Genomic DNA, 15,307 nt, shown 5'->3' with positions numbered 1-15,307 from the left:
GTGAGGCCTGAGCTTCAACGCGAGGAGGGGCGGGGGGGGGGAGGCGGGGAAGGTGAAATATCTATGTACAATTCGTGTACAACCTCCTGTATACTTTAAATTATCTTTAGATTCTATAATACCTCATATAATGTCAATGCCATGAACATAGTTGTTATGCTGTATTGTTTAAGGAATAATGACAAGAAAAAATGTGTGTACATGTTCAGTACAGATTAGTTTTTTTCCAAGTATTTTCCATCTATAGTTGGTTGAAACCAAGGATGCAGAACCCACAGATACAGAGGGCTAAATGAGTGGGTCTTGCCCCAAGATATTCCAGCAAAGCATCTTGGCAAGGATCCTTCTACTCCCAAACACACACCCTTTCTGCAGTTAGCTCACAATTTCACAGTGAGCAGAAAAGTGGTTAATGCCACTGGAAGGCTAGCAAGGAAATTAGAGGTTCCAAATTACCTCTTTCTGCACAGACCACAAAGGAGACACAGCTTTGAAATTAAAGGAAATAAAATAATCAGTGACTAGAGTGAGGGGTAAGTGTTGCTCTTGCTAGTGTCTGGCATAATTTTAGAGATGATTTCTGCCTGGTCTTAAAGTCTTGGGCAAGGTTCTCGAATGAATGAAATAATAGCTTTGACATACAGATTTTGTCCCATGTCTGTACAATATGTATACTATATCTGTGTCTTCATGGCCCTGAAACTGCAACGGCATAGCAAACCATTGTGATTCACTCAAATGAAGTTCAAATTTCATTCATCTTATTTATCAAAATGGAAATGAAAATTCAACGTCAAAGATTTAGTTAATGGCTTAACATAGGGACATTTGATGACATGGCGTTTCCAGTGCAGCTTTTAACCTTCTTGTAGCTCAATTTCCTCATCAAAACATGGTCCATAAAATCTTAAGACATCTTTCTCTTTTGGGGGGAGGAGGGACAGTAACACAGGGGTGCTCTACCACTGAGCTATACAGAGCTTTACTAAGTTGCTGAGGCTGGCCCTGAACTTGGAATACTCCTGATTCAGCCTCCCAAGTACCTAGAATTACAAGCTTACATAGAAAAATTTTAGATTTCTTGTCCAAGGAGATCTAAAGATGGTGTTTTACAAGATTATTTCACAAATTAAAGCAAATATTTTTTCAGACACCATCTCTGGTCTTGGCATCCTTTCAAGTAGTAAGGAAGAACAATAAAAATAATCCTCGTCTTCATGGAAATTACAGCCTAATAGGGACACCACTGAAATATATAAAGAATATGTGAGGCAAAGATGATTACAGATTGGGTCCAGACTAATTTGTTGCTATTTATGGCCATATATTACCTCAAAGATTCTGGAGGTTCTAAACTTGGGAGTCCAAGTGTCCATGGGGCACCAAGAGGGAACCTGGGTATATGGGGGGAGGGGGCGTCAATAAACTCTTTCAAACTGAATACAAATTTCTAAGTTTGCACATTTTTTTCAGGAGGAAGAATGCAGCTTTAATTAGATTCTTAAAGGGAATACTTGGACTAATATAAATTTGTCTGATTCTATATTCACATTATTTTCAGAAGCATGTCAGTATCATTTGAGAATAATGTTCTCTGCAGTGTTTATATAAAGGCTCAGCAGAACATGACTGGATCAACTGAATATGCCGTGAAAGCGTTCGTTCCACCGGTCAAGAGGCTCTCAGTGACCGAGAAAGGGGAAATGCAGTGGCTGCTTTCCTGACTTGTTTCAGTGTGTGTCCCCAGAGCAAAGGGGAAGCCCTTGAATGGGAAACACTGCTCTCTATTCACTCATTTTCAAGGAAATGGAAAACTCAAAGTTCCATGTTGGCCCTTAGTGTAAGATTTCCATCACTGGAGAATATCCTTAATCAATGATATGAGAAGAACCATCCTTAAACAGTTACACTTTAAATACTCTTGCAAGGGCACTTCAAGAGCATTTATGAAGACACTAGCCACAACAACCAATAAACATGTTTTAAGGCAGTTTCAATTCCTTTTTGAATTCCTGTGTGCTAATAAAATGAACATCAAATTTACACTCCCATAACCATGAGATAAGGGTTATGATGTTAACTGTATTTTAAAAGGGGTTAGGAAAAGCAGGGAATCTCCAGCACCACCAACATATTAGCACCAAACTCACAGCATAGCTTCCCTCTCAACTTCATCACTTACAGAATACACATACACATAAACATGTTTAGTGCTCCACAATCCAGTAAGAGTTCCAGATTAAGATTTTTCCAAAGACTTTCCTGGGATGGGAACCTGATAAAATGGTCAAGTCTCTTTCAGATTTTGTGAGTTGATGTGGGCTGCTGCCTCCAGGATAAGAAGATCCACACTTATTGCTTCTCTGGTGATTAACAAAGGTGGATTTTTGCCTGCTCAAAAGAATTAGTTGACTATCCCATTAAATAATCTGATAAGGAATGATAAGAAGTTCACACAATACACAACTGATAATCTAGACAGAGCCCCACGTTTCTCAACCTGCTTCAGGGTGGGCAGTCATGAAAACCGAGAGGAAGTTCCATTCCCAGTCTCTGAACAGGCTCAAGCACTGGCGTGGCCACAACTCTGCAGCAATGTCACAGGAAGCAGCAGGCTGACAGCATTACACTCAGTCGTTTTAGTCTAATGAGAGGTTTGACTCTTGACTCAAAAAGAGAAAAAGGCAGGAAAACACTGAAGTAAAAGACATGCTGTCAGACAGACCTGACTTTGAGTCTTGTATAGTCTCTTGCCATTTGTCTGACCTTAGGAGAGTCACTTATGCTGCCAGCTTCTATTTCTTCATCTTCATAAGTTGAGAAAGAAAAAAAAAAGTACTTTTCTCATGGGGCTAAAGAGATAATGCAGGGAAAGTCCCAAGTTCACGACTAATACAAAGTAGGTGTCTGATTAATATCAGCTGCATTAGCACGAAGGGCAGGGGTGGTATTATCAATGGAAAAAAAAAAAGGAAAGCAATAGTTTTAAAAGACAATGTAAAAGTTGATAAAAAGCAGAAGAGAAATTCTTTTCCATTTAGCAAGCATACAATGAATGTCTACCATTGAAGGCAAGGTGTTAGGTTAGAAAGAACTGCCACCATGTGGTTTAAAGCCAAACAAGAAGGAAGAGATTCAAAACCACTAACAGACCTGTTACAGAGAGTGACTAACAAAGGTGTGTCATTCTTAAAGAAAAGGGGGACAATAAAACATCATATCCTTGAATAACCTTTTCCATTCCTAAAAATCTAGCCAAGTTAAGGGAACAATGAAAGTGGGTCTGGGCCTGAATGTCCAGATATATACTGTCTTGAACATAGCTTTCTCTGGCATATGCTGGGAATCAGAGCGACTCAGTGTGATCTGTAGAAAGCTACTTTCTTTCTTACATCTCTGTCAGGACAGTTCGTCCTTGGGATACCGGTGGAACAAGCAAACTAAGCAAGCCAATGCTGATGATGTCAGTGCTTCTAAAGCCTAACATAAAATCACCTCTTTCAGTGGGGATTGGTGCAGAACTGAAGTAGAAAGGACATACCACTTATCCAGTCAGAAAAAATGCTGTGCAGGAGAAGAGATTTTACCTGGCAAAACACTATGAGGGATGGAGGTGCTATCTGTAAGCAGTTCTCAATGAAGCCTTATGCCTTATATCCTGTCTCCAGGTATTTTCTGTGTTTTTTTGGCAACCTATCTCTCTGCTCTGATACAAAGGCTATGGATTAACACAGGGCTAAAGGAACACACAGAATAGAAAGACGACTTCAGGCTGGGACATTAAGGGGTTCTTTTTTTTTTTTTGGTACTGGGGATTAAACTCAGGGATGCTCGACAATTGAGCCACATCCTCAGCCCTATTTTGTATTTTATTTAGAGACAGGGTCTCACTGAGTTGCTTAGCACCTCGCTTTTGCAGAGGTTGGCTATGAACCTTCGATCCTCCTGCCTCAGCCTCCTGAGCCGCTGGGATTACAGGTGTGCGCCACCAGGCCCAGCTAGGGAGTTCTTCATTTAATTATTCAAAAATATCAGAGCTCACAGATATAGAGAGCCAACTGTGCTACCCACTAGTCACATTCTGAGGTAGTAAAGGACACTGCTCTCAAGGAGTTCACTATCAGCCATACTGATACACACAGTGTGATGGAGAAACGGCACACATGTGAGTGCAGGGCCTCTATGCTGAGCCTGGGTGGAAGTGAACATCAGATGTGGTGACTGGGAAACGTTTTTCATGAGAAGATGGTGTGAACTAAGGCAGGGAAACTAACAGAAAGTCTAGCTGAGCCACACAGAAATCTGGGTGATAGGAGAGAGACAGGCAGCAGAAGCAGCCTGGAGCCAGATTCTAAATAAAGGCTTAGAATAACATTTAATAGCTTGGGCTTCACATCATAGACAACAGGAAGCCCCCTTGAGATTCTGGAGCAGAGGATTACCATGATCAGACTGGTGATTTACAAAGAGTCCTTCAGAGTAAAGACGAGGGTGAACAGGAGGAGATTGGCCCAGAGACCATTTAGGAGGTAATTGCAGCTGTCCATTTGAGAGATAATGAAGGCCTTTAACAGGGCAGTGAATGTAAAAGTGAAACAGAGAAGATATACAGCAGAGATACTGTAAAGAAAATGTACAAGTCTTGGCAACCGCTTGGACAGAGAGAATGAGGAAACAAAGAGGCACTGATAATCGCATCTCCAAACCCATGTCCCGAGAACTGCAATGCCTCTAACATAGAGAAGAAACAAAGGAGGGCAGCTAGCAGGCTTGAGATATGTCTAAAAGTATATTCAAAACAAAATGCATCAAATATTTTGGATGCTGGCAATACAAGTTAGGTGGAAATGTCTAGTAGGCAGCTGGAAATTTGGACCTGGCACTCAGCAAAAAGTTCAAACTAAAAGATGCATATTTGGAAGAAATCTACTGAAAGGTACCAAATGAAGCCACAGGAAGAGAAACTTTACCCCAGGAGAAACTAAAGAGAGAAAAAATAAAAAAGTTTATTAGAATTACAGCCTGAAATCCACAGCTCTACTGGAGGACAGTCACAGAGAGTAAGGGGACAGTCACAAACAGCAAGGGAACACAGAGCCCAACAATCACCTCATCTTCTTCAACTAAGGCCTCTCTGTACATTTAGGTCTACATGCCAGTGGCTTTTAAAACAATGTTGAAAATGGAACCTAGTTTCCAGGGGGAAGAACTTTGATAAAGGAATAAGTTCTCAGAGAAACTGTGGAAGGGTAGAGAAACTCAGAGAACACTTCAGGAAGCAGGTGGTCAATAATAGAGCCATGTGATAAAGGAAGATGAGGACTAAAACCAGGTGACTGAAGTTGGCAATTCCAGGGTCATCCACAATCTCTGAGAGAGCTGGACAAATGTTAAGGAATAAAGTCAGTCTGCACAAGTAAGTGGGGGGGGGGGCAGGGGGGTTGGAGCCAGAGGGAAACTGAGGACAGACAGCAAGTCATGTTATTTTAGAGAAGACAAGAGTTAGAAGAGATAAAAAAGCAAAAGAAAGGTTATTTTCAGGTAACAGGTCATGGAGTAAGCCAAGGAACTAAGGGAAATAGGAGATTAAAGTCTCAAGAGGCATAAAAGAGCAAGGGAACGAGACAGGACCCATTGGAGCTGGGCCCCAGGTAGAGAGGCACAGCTTCCAGGAGGGAGACTTGCTCTTGATACTAAAATTAGCCCCCCCCCTCACTTTTTTTTAAACGGATGAAGAAATCAAGGCCCAGGGAGGCTAAGTGTCTTGTTTAAGATGTCATCAACTCAAAAGCTTCTGCTTTTTCTTTGTACCCTTTTTTCTTTCTAGAAATGGGAACAGGTAATGTATATGGTCTGAAAGAGCTCAACTTTCTCTACCAAGAAAGAAAACAAACAAAAAAGAACTAAAGGTAGTAAAAGAACCACAAAACCAGAGCACACATGTGTAGTGTTCTACATATCCAGATACGCCAAGGAGGCCTTAGGCCAGTTTGGTGGCCAGTGGCTGACACTTGTTATACACTGGGCACCATTTCTAAGAGTTAGCTCTGTCTCTCCCAATTTCACCTCTGAATTGCAATTTCAAAACTGAGATTCTCACTTTGGACCCTTATAATGGTAGTTGCTGACACAGAAGAGATGAAGGAGAGCTCCTCTGTGAATGACAGTGAACCAGTGAGCGCGTGAACCAAATGTTCCGAACCTCGGATACAGCCTGCTCCCGGACTAGGCAGGAAAGTATCCCAGAAAGAGCAAAGAAATGAAAGGAAACCAAATGGTTTTTTGTTCCCTTCTCCATCTAAATGAAAAATGTGAAGAGCAAAGAGTGTCTCCTCCCTCCTTGTATCTGTCAGCACATTTCCAGGAGGCCTGGCCACGTCGCGCGCGGCTGGCTGGGGAGCAGAGACTGACACAGCACACGGGTGCGCAGTGGGCCCGCCTGGGTGGTCTGCTGCTATCCCTTTGATTAAACTCCAGGCTGGGAGAGCTGGAGCTGCTCCTAATGATAGCTGGGTCCTGAAATCTCACACTCGCCAGCACATACAGGGCCAGGGCTCCCTCGGACGCCCTGCCTCCCACTCCTCACCGCAAGGCTGGGCTAATTTGCCACATTCTTCTGCGCTCTAACAGCATGAACCACAAGGGGCCACGGCTGCTGGAGCTCTGAGAGCTGCCCTCTCTCTCCGCATGGAGTGAGATAGAGATAGGGAGACCTCACACCGAAGCCATGCTCCAGCACCCCTACATGGCCCCCACAGGCACAGATGCTTCGAGAAAACACTGCTCTCAGGAATAAACACATAGGTTGCCAAAAGATCCCGTCCCACAAGATAGCCAGCCTCTCACATGCCAAGGGAAAAGATTAAATCTGAATTTCTCTCTGCTCAGATTTCTTAAGATATCTATCGAATAATAATATGTTGGGAACATATACCTCGTCATATTTCAAATGTATGTATGCTTGCATGAACACTTCTTAAGTAGCCACTGCTCATGTGGCAGGGAAAGTTTGATATTCTTTTGTATTTATTCTAGGCTTTATTAACAATTTTTAGGGTTGTCAGAGTACTCTTTGCCTGTGGTCTCCAGCTTCACCAGAGCACAGGGAGGGAAAAAAGGTAACACTGCCTCATCCCCAGCCCACCTCCTCCCAAGTCCCTTGAATGATCCAGCTAAAGGGCAAGCAGCTGTCTCTTGGTGGTTCCCGCATCATCAAAGAGAAGAAGGCCAAGCTCCTTCAAGGGGCCTGTGAAGCGCCCTGAGTCAGCCCTTGCCTTTTGGGCACTTCAATCCCGCTACCCCTGCTGACTCCCCAGTCTCCTCGACATCACTAAACACAGGCATGCTGGTTTTACTCTGGAAACTGCTCTTTCTCTTCTTCTGCTACCTATTTGCTTACCTTTTAAGGTTCAGCTGAAGTATTACAAAGGCTACCTGGCCTTCTTCCCACTCCCACACAAGCTGGGTCAGGAATCCCTCTTGGTGGCTTTGTTGTTGTCTGGGAGCACCTGTCACGCACGTTCATCTGCTTCCGTGGCTGCACCCTAATGACACTGAGTTATCCCACACCGAGGACCATCCTTATGGCTTAGTCCAAAGGTTGGAACATTCTTAAGAGCTAAGTTAAAATGCTTCTTAATAAATAAATGAAACATGTGGAATAAAGTTTTATGGGAAATGCCACTAAATGCTTTAATAAGAAGTTGAAATTACAAGCAAAATAAAGTAATTTTGTAAAAATATCCAATGATTTCAATTTCTATACCCATCTCCCAAAACAGAACAAATAATTTAAAATCAGCTTTCCTTATCTAGGAGGGGAAGATCATAACTCCTTGCCTAGAAAATCAACTGAAGGGCCGAGTTCAGGGACTATAACTAAAGCAATGCTCAGAGAAAAATTCATAGCTTTCAATATGTAAGCACCCAATTCAAGAAATAGGGGAGAAATAATAAAGAAATAAAGCACAAAGAATAAATTAAACCAAAGAATAAAATAAGAAATAAGGAAAGCAGAAATAAAGAATTAGTAAAGATAAAACAAGAAAAAATTAATTGGAATAGAATGAATAAAAATATCCAGAATTAGTTTTGTGAAAAAAGGAGAGGGGGGGGAAGGGTAGCCATTAAACCTATCAGAAAAATGAAAAAAGAAAAGAAAGCACAAACACAAAGTGGGAATTGAAAATAAGGAAAAGAAGAGGTAAAAGGAAATCAAAAGACTTTGAAGTGATTTCTGGAGACCGTTCTCAGATGGCAAGTGCAGAGAGGCCAGAGCTCCGAGCCTTCTGTTTGGAGCCAGGAAAGGTGTCACTCACCTCCATGAGCAAGAGACTAAGGAAACTTTCTTCGAAACACAGACAAAGGGAAAGGAACAAAGTATACCAGAGCCTTTTCACACTACTGTTATGGGTTCTTAACTACTTACCAGAAAAGGAACAATAACAGACAGAATTTCCCAAATTCTAAATTAAGAAATTGCTTTCTCTAAAGAAAAGGGACCAAATAACATACAATTGAGCTTTTCAATAACAAAGTTCATTTCATCCAACAACTTCCTCCTTTCAAAACAAATGAGAAACCATTTATTGCCAAAACCCTTTATGGTTTAAATAACAAAGTTTCCCAAGCATATGGCATTTAGACTTCAAGAAGTTTTTACACACTACCCTCACGACCCTGTGGTGTTTTCCCCACATCAACAAATGAAGATCCTGCGGTTGACAGAAGCTGAGTGAACTGCCCAACGTCACACAGCAAGTCAACGGCAGAACCCAAGTCTGCAGACAGTTAATCCAACTCTCTTTCAAACTGTCCACCCTGCTTATTACACACTGCAGCACCTCTCCGCCTGCACCAAGCACTGGTCACCCTATTACCAAGACTCAGAAAGTTAAGACTGACATCTAATGGCAGGTTCAGATTCCTACGAATAGGATACATGTGGACTTTTATGTTCCCTGGCACTGAAATTCCTTATGGATGAGAAAAACAGGCTCAAGGGGGATGACGTCCCACTAAGGACACATAAACCTTACACTCCCACAGGATAAGGCTCTTATCATTCTGCAGGCTTTGCAGTATAGCAAATGATAGGAACTAAAAATATGTTAAGCACTAAAACCGGCTATCTATATTTTCTTACAATCATCCCAAAGAAAGTCTCTTAATGTCTGGTGCTTCTAGCTATTTATTTACAAACTGAAAATACATTGCCGTCAGTGACCCAATGATAAAAGCATAGCAGATCAGAGGCCTTTACCCTTTCTCGTAGCCATTTCACATTTCAAAATTCCTTCTCCTTCTACCATGGTTGTGACGGTGTATTTCCTCGTCCCCTCATTCTAGCACTGAAACCCAGAGATTCACCTCCCATCGAGTTTCAACACTGTCCTGGGAAGTTCCTTTGCTTCCTACTCCACACTGGGCCTCCCCTCTAGTCCCTTCAAACTTCTAGGGATTTGAAAAAGAAAATAATTATTGCCTCACACAGTTGGGATGAGGCTGAAGTAAATGAAGATGAGCAGAGTGGTCCTAAAGTTTTCACAGAGAACCGGGAAAGCAGGGTGGTGCCTTCTGTGGACAGGCTTGTGAAAGCATCATCAGCCATTCTGCTAGAAAGACTAATAATTTTACAAAAGTTATTTTAAAAAATTCTTTTAACATTCTATTTATAGCTGAACTTATTCAAATCTGTCTATCCTGAAAATAGGTGCACCAGAGCCAGCAGCAGACATCAATGCCTACAAGAGAAAGTCGCTTTCTTTACATTTAAGGAATTGGTTTTAGCTTGTTACCAACCAATACTCATTCAAGAGGCACAGGGAGTAAAGTCAGGGAAGGACCGGCTATCCTGTTGATCCCATCTTTGGGTATGAAGAGCTCTTTGGCACTCCAGACTGTCCCTACCTGTTGCGTGAGGAGACTGATGTGGCTGGCTGGAGAATACTGCCTTGCTGCCTGCTTTTCAGCAAGTCGCTGAAGTTCAGCTGAAACCATACTTTGGCTGTACCGTTTGCCATATGAAGAACCATCTTCTCCCTCTTTCTGCATTTTGGCTACTCCTGAATGATGCTTGTTTGGATGGCATGAACCTGCTGAAAAGAAAAAAAAAAAAAAAAAAAAATTCACTGGCTTAGGAAAAAGCCCTGAAAAAAAATTTGGATGATGACAGAGCGACATCAGGCCAAGAGAAACTTTACTGACCCCAAGGATCTTTAGCAATAAGGAGCAATAAACTATCCTTAAATGATCATAAAAATAAATACAAATCCTTACTATACCCTGGAAGTCCTTCCTATAGCCAGCCTTCCACACATTATGAAAACTTCACAAAGAAGAATTTTCATCCTAACTAGTGTAGAAGACCATTCCTAGAATTTACTGAGCTTAAAAAATATACTGGGCTGCAGGCCTAGCTCAGTGGTCAAGAGCCTGCCTCACATGCACAAGGGCCTCCGTTCCATCCCACCCACCACAGGAAAAGTCTTTGAAACTCACAACTCTTTGCTTTGTTTTTTTATTATGTAACTACACTCGTCAGTAGTCTATGGCATCCACAGTCAAATCATCCACAATATTTCTCAAAAAGCTCAAAGGGAATGGGGATGAAAGAAAAACTGAGTGTACTTAGAAAAATAGCAATGATTGCACATTCTCAAATGACTGTCCCTTTGGACTTAAACTTTCTTCTTTAAACTATTTTATCAGAATTCTATTATTCTGAGCACTGAAATTCTGGCAAAAATAAAATAATATAAAAATCAAGGTTCATGCTCCATTGATTATAAAACACATTTTATTGAAAAAAATTAAAAACCCAGAAAAGTAGGAACACCCTATTTTTCCTCCTGTCCAGTTATTCATTTGTTCATTTCATTCATCCATCCAATCATTTCATTTCTGTGGTACTGGGGTGGAACTGAAACTGATATTTTATCTGCTGTCTGGTATCTCATTTTGCAAATACACACAACTTATATCTCTATTCCACTACCCAGGATTTCTTGTCACTGTGAGCTGTTATAACCATGCAGCCAAACACACTCTATGTACACCTTCTGGTGTACATGCACAAGAGATTCTCTTGTGGCCAGGCCTACAGTGGGACTGTGAAGTCACAGTATAGGTGAGTTGTGAGTTTTCAAATTCACGTTATGACACTAGAATGGTATTTTTTAGATTCCCTTCAACACAAAGTAATTCCTGCTGATTCATATACTCTTCAACACTCAGTTTTGTCAAACATCTTTAATTCTTTCTTCTCTAAGAAGATATAAATGTCACTGTAGTCTTCAGTTACATTTTCTGATTTGTAATGATGTTGAGCACGCTTCTTCTTTTCTGAGAGCCGTTACCAGTTTTCCACTGAGTTGTCTTTTTCTTACTGACTTACTGGAGTAGTGCTTTTGTTTCTACTATTGCTCCACACCACAGATCTTAAAGATGGTCTCTTTTATATTATTCTAGAAGTTTTAAATTTTGCATGCATGCATGCATACATGCTATGAGGCAGGGATCTAATTTCACTTTACCCACCTTCATTTATTGAGTAATCCCTCCTTTTCCACGGATCTACAGTGCATGCCTATCATAGATCAAAGTTCCATTTATCTGTATGATTGTTCCTAACTTTCCATTTTGTTCCATCGGTCATCTTGTCTATTCTTTTGTCAATACCACAGTCTTAAACATTATATCTTTATATTAGATCTTAATACAGTATTCCTCTACCTCAATTATCTTCTTCAAGGAGTTCTCACTATTCTTGGTCTTCCTGCCTTTCTATTATCATTTTAGAATAGGCTTATCAAGTTCAACCATAAGCTTGAGATTTTGATTAGAATTGTATTGAATTCAAAGATCAACTGGTATTGAGTCTTCCCATGTATGTACATGGTATATATATATTTTTTTTTTTTGAGAGAGAGAGAGAGAATTTTAATACATATTTTTTTTTTTTTAGTTTTCGGCGGACACAACATCTTTGTTTGTATGTGGTGCTGAGGATCGAACCCGGGCCGCACGCATGCGCTACCGCTTGAGCCACATCCCCAGCCCTACATGGTATATTTTATCCACTGATTTAATTTTCTCTGATGTCATTCAACAAAGTCTTACAAAATTTCTTTCTTTTTTAAAAATATTTTTTAGTTGTAGATGGACACAATACCTTTATTTTATTTATGTGGTGCTGGGAATTGAACCAAGTGCCTCACATGTGCCAGGCAAGCGCTCTACCACTAAGCCACAACCCCAGTCCACAAAATTTCTTTTAAAAGTCTTTTCTAGAGTGGAGCATGGTGGTGCACACCTGAAATCTCAGCTACTAGGGAGGCTGAGGCAGGAGGATCATAAGTTCAGGATCATCCTGGGAAAGTTAGTGGGATCCTATCTTGAACAAAAAATTTAAAAAGGGCTGAGGATGTGGCTCAGTAATAGAATGTTTGTTTGCCTAGTATGGAGGCCTTGGGCCCAATCCCTAGTACTGCCAAAATGACGGGAGCGGGGGAGGGAAAAAAAACCCAAAACCCAACCACTAAAAGTCTTTTCTAAAATATTCCCTAGATAGTGTTTTTTGTTTGTTTGTTTTTGTTTAAATAAATAATGTTTTTTTGTTGCTATCATTTATTTTTGCAGTGTTGGGGATTAAACCCAGGGTCTTGTACATGCCAGGCAAGCATTCTATCACTGAACTACATTCCCAGGCTTTAAGTAATGTTTTTAAAAAACATTTTTTTGTTGTTGTTATTGGTGGTGATGTGATGTATTTAATGCCACTGAAAGACTTTGGTTTGCAGTACTGGGGATTGAATCCAAGGGCACTTTATCACTGTGCCACATCCCAGCCTTTTTGTTTTGAGACAGGGTCTTGTTAAGTTGCTGAGGCTGGCCTTGAATTTGGAATCTTTCTGCCTCAGCCTCCTAAGCTGCTGAAATTACAGGTGAATGTCACCATGCTTGGCTGGAAAAACTTTTAAAGACAGTTAAAATGGTGAATTTTATGTTATATTTTATCATAATGAAAAAAAATGTTTTCTAATACTCTGTGGCTACTAATTTTGAAAACTATTGACTTTTAGTTTTGATCTTGCTCAAAACTTAAAGCTGACAGTCTTCTAACAGGTTAAATCCCACCCACTTGTTCATTTGATTCTGATGTATTTGGGCTCAGTTATCAAGGTTTAAATAGCATTTCTCTTGTTTTTCCTACATTTCTTGCTTATATACTCTCAGGGGTAGTTTTTTTCCTTCAATTAATTTTCTTTCTCCCCACAGGTTTAAGATTTACATAGTTTCATTCTTTTTTAGTGGTAACCATTGAATTTTGACACTATATATTTAACTTTTAAATAATATCTTATTCCCCCCTTCCTAAACTATTCAATTACTTCAGAAAAATTTATCTTTAATCATTTACAGGCTATTGTTATTTAATGTATATTTCTATTTACATGTTGTCTATTGTTCTTTAACTATTCAAAATACATTCTCTGACAACAGCAAAAATATGCTGAAAGCCAATTATAAAATGCAAAGAATTCCAACTACCTAAAGATTAAACTATATGCTTTAAAATAATCCATGGGTCAAATATGAAGTCACAACAGACATAAGGAAATAATTTTGATCTTCCTCTGTTCCCTATTCACTCTTGGAAAAAATGGAAAAGAAAGGTTTTAAAGTTTTTATAATGACACAGAGAACTGGAGACACTAATCTTATTGAATTTCTCACATGGGGGAAAAAGTTCAAATAAGAACATTATTGATTACTATTATTAATGATTTTAGAAAACAAAATCATAAGAACAACAATCACCTGAAATCAGCAAAGACACACACATGTAGATATCATTATTTGTAACTTACTCAAGTTTATGATTCAAGCTCCATATTACAATATCTTATTCATTTTAAATCCGGTATTGATTAACAAATATGGATTAGTTATTTATAAAACAAGGCTTAGCTATAAATTTACCTTAACATGTTTATTACTAAAGTGTTTAAAAACTTGACCAATGTTAGGATACTCCCCAAACTGATCTATAGATTCAGTGTCATCTTTATCAAAATCCCATTAGTCTTTTTTTGGGCAGAATTTGACAAGCTAATTCTGTAATTTATATGAAAATGCAAGAAATTCAGAACAGATTAAGCCACTTTAACAATGATGAATAAAACTAGAGGATGATTTTAAAACGTCTTGTAATGCTACAGTAAGAAAATGTGCTGCTGTCATGGACAGAAATTGAGACTCCAAAATAAATCTTCATTTGATTTTTTTGATGAGTGTGCCAAGAAAATCCAATGGGAGAAACAATCAATACTCGATGGTGCTAAAACAACTGCATATGCAAATGCGAAAGAATGAAGCTGGATCCCCATATGTCAAACCATACATAAAAATTAACTAAAGATGGATAAAAGCTCTAAATGTATGAGTCTAACCTATAAAACTCTTAGAAAAAAATACAAAGAAACCTTTGTGACCTTGGGTTAGAAGATACCTTTTCAGATATGACAACAAAAACACAACTGAAAAGAAACAAAACAAAACAAAGCAAAATATTTGACTTCCTCCAAACTTAAAATGTTTGTGCTTCAAGAAAGCAAAAAGACAACTAACAGATCGGGTTAAATAATATTTCTAAATCATTTACCTGATAAAGGACTTGTATACAGAATACATAAAGAACACTTATGACTCAACAAAAGGACGCACATCTCAACTTAAAAATGGGCAAAGACATTTCTCCCAAGAAGATTTACAAATAGTCAAAAAGCATATGAAAAGATGCTTAAAACATCAGCAATGAGGGAAATGGAAATCATAACCCGCCCCCCAACATACACACAAAGAGATGGGTGAAATTAAAAAGACATTAAATGTCAGCAAAGATATAGAGAGGGGGAAACTTGACTTAGAACTCCTCATACATTGGGAGTAGTAAAATGGTACAGACACTGAAAAAGAGTTCGTTAGTTCCTCAAAAAGAGGAACCATAAAGTTATTATATGACTCACCAATTCCATTCTAGCTATATAACCAAGATTATAAAAACATGTATCTGCATAAAAATGTATACACGACTGTTACTCATAATGGCCAAAAAGTGGGAAAAAAAAGAGAAAATCAAATGCACATCAAGTGACAAATGGATAAGCAAAATGTAGTATATCCATACAATGGAATATTATTCAGCTATAAAAAGGAATGAAGCGCAATACATACTATAACACAGAGGAAGTTTGAAAGCATGACAGGTGAAAAGAAACCAATGACAAAGACTACCTATAGCATG

General features: G+C 39.4%; 1 protein-coding gene across 34 annotated transcripts in view; it reads right to left on the bottom strand.

Moving 5' to 3' along the window:
* The window catches only part of Ttll5 (tubulin tyrosine ligase like 5), a 260,046-nt gene that overhangs the window by 127,175 nt on the left and 117,564 nt on the right, over positions 1 to 15,307 (bottom strand). For 26 of the 34 annotated variants that reach the window (XR_007345904.1, XM_048799024.1, XM_048799027.1 and 23 more), the window contains one exon: positions 9,910 to 10,097. The exons of 2 other annotated variants lie outside the window; for them this stretch is intronic. Coding sequence is in view for 31 of the 32 variants with exons in the window: in XM_048799024.1 (XP_048654981.1) it covers positions 9,910 to 10,097 (188 nt within the window). In the remaining variant the exon portion in view is untranslated. The remainder of the gene's footprint in view (positions 1 to 9,909; positions 10,098 to 15,307) is intronic. 6 more of the 34 variants (XM_048799015.1, XM_048799035.1, XM_048799018.1 and 3 more) reach the window with 1 other exon arrangement.

This window comes from Marmota marmota, unplaced genomic scaffold (genome assembly GCF_001458135.2).
Source record: "Marmota marmota marmota unplaced genomic scaffold, marMar, whole genome shotgun sequence".
Taxonomy (NCBI): Eukaryota; Metazoa; Chordata; class Mammalia; order Rodentia; family Sciuridae; genus Marmota; species Marmota marmota.
The sequence above is the reverse complement of the archived record's forward strand: the minus strand, read 5'-3'. Positions and strand labels throughout refer to the sequence as shown.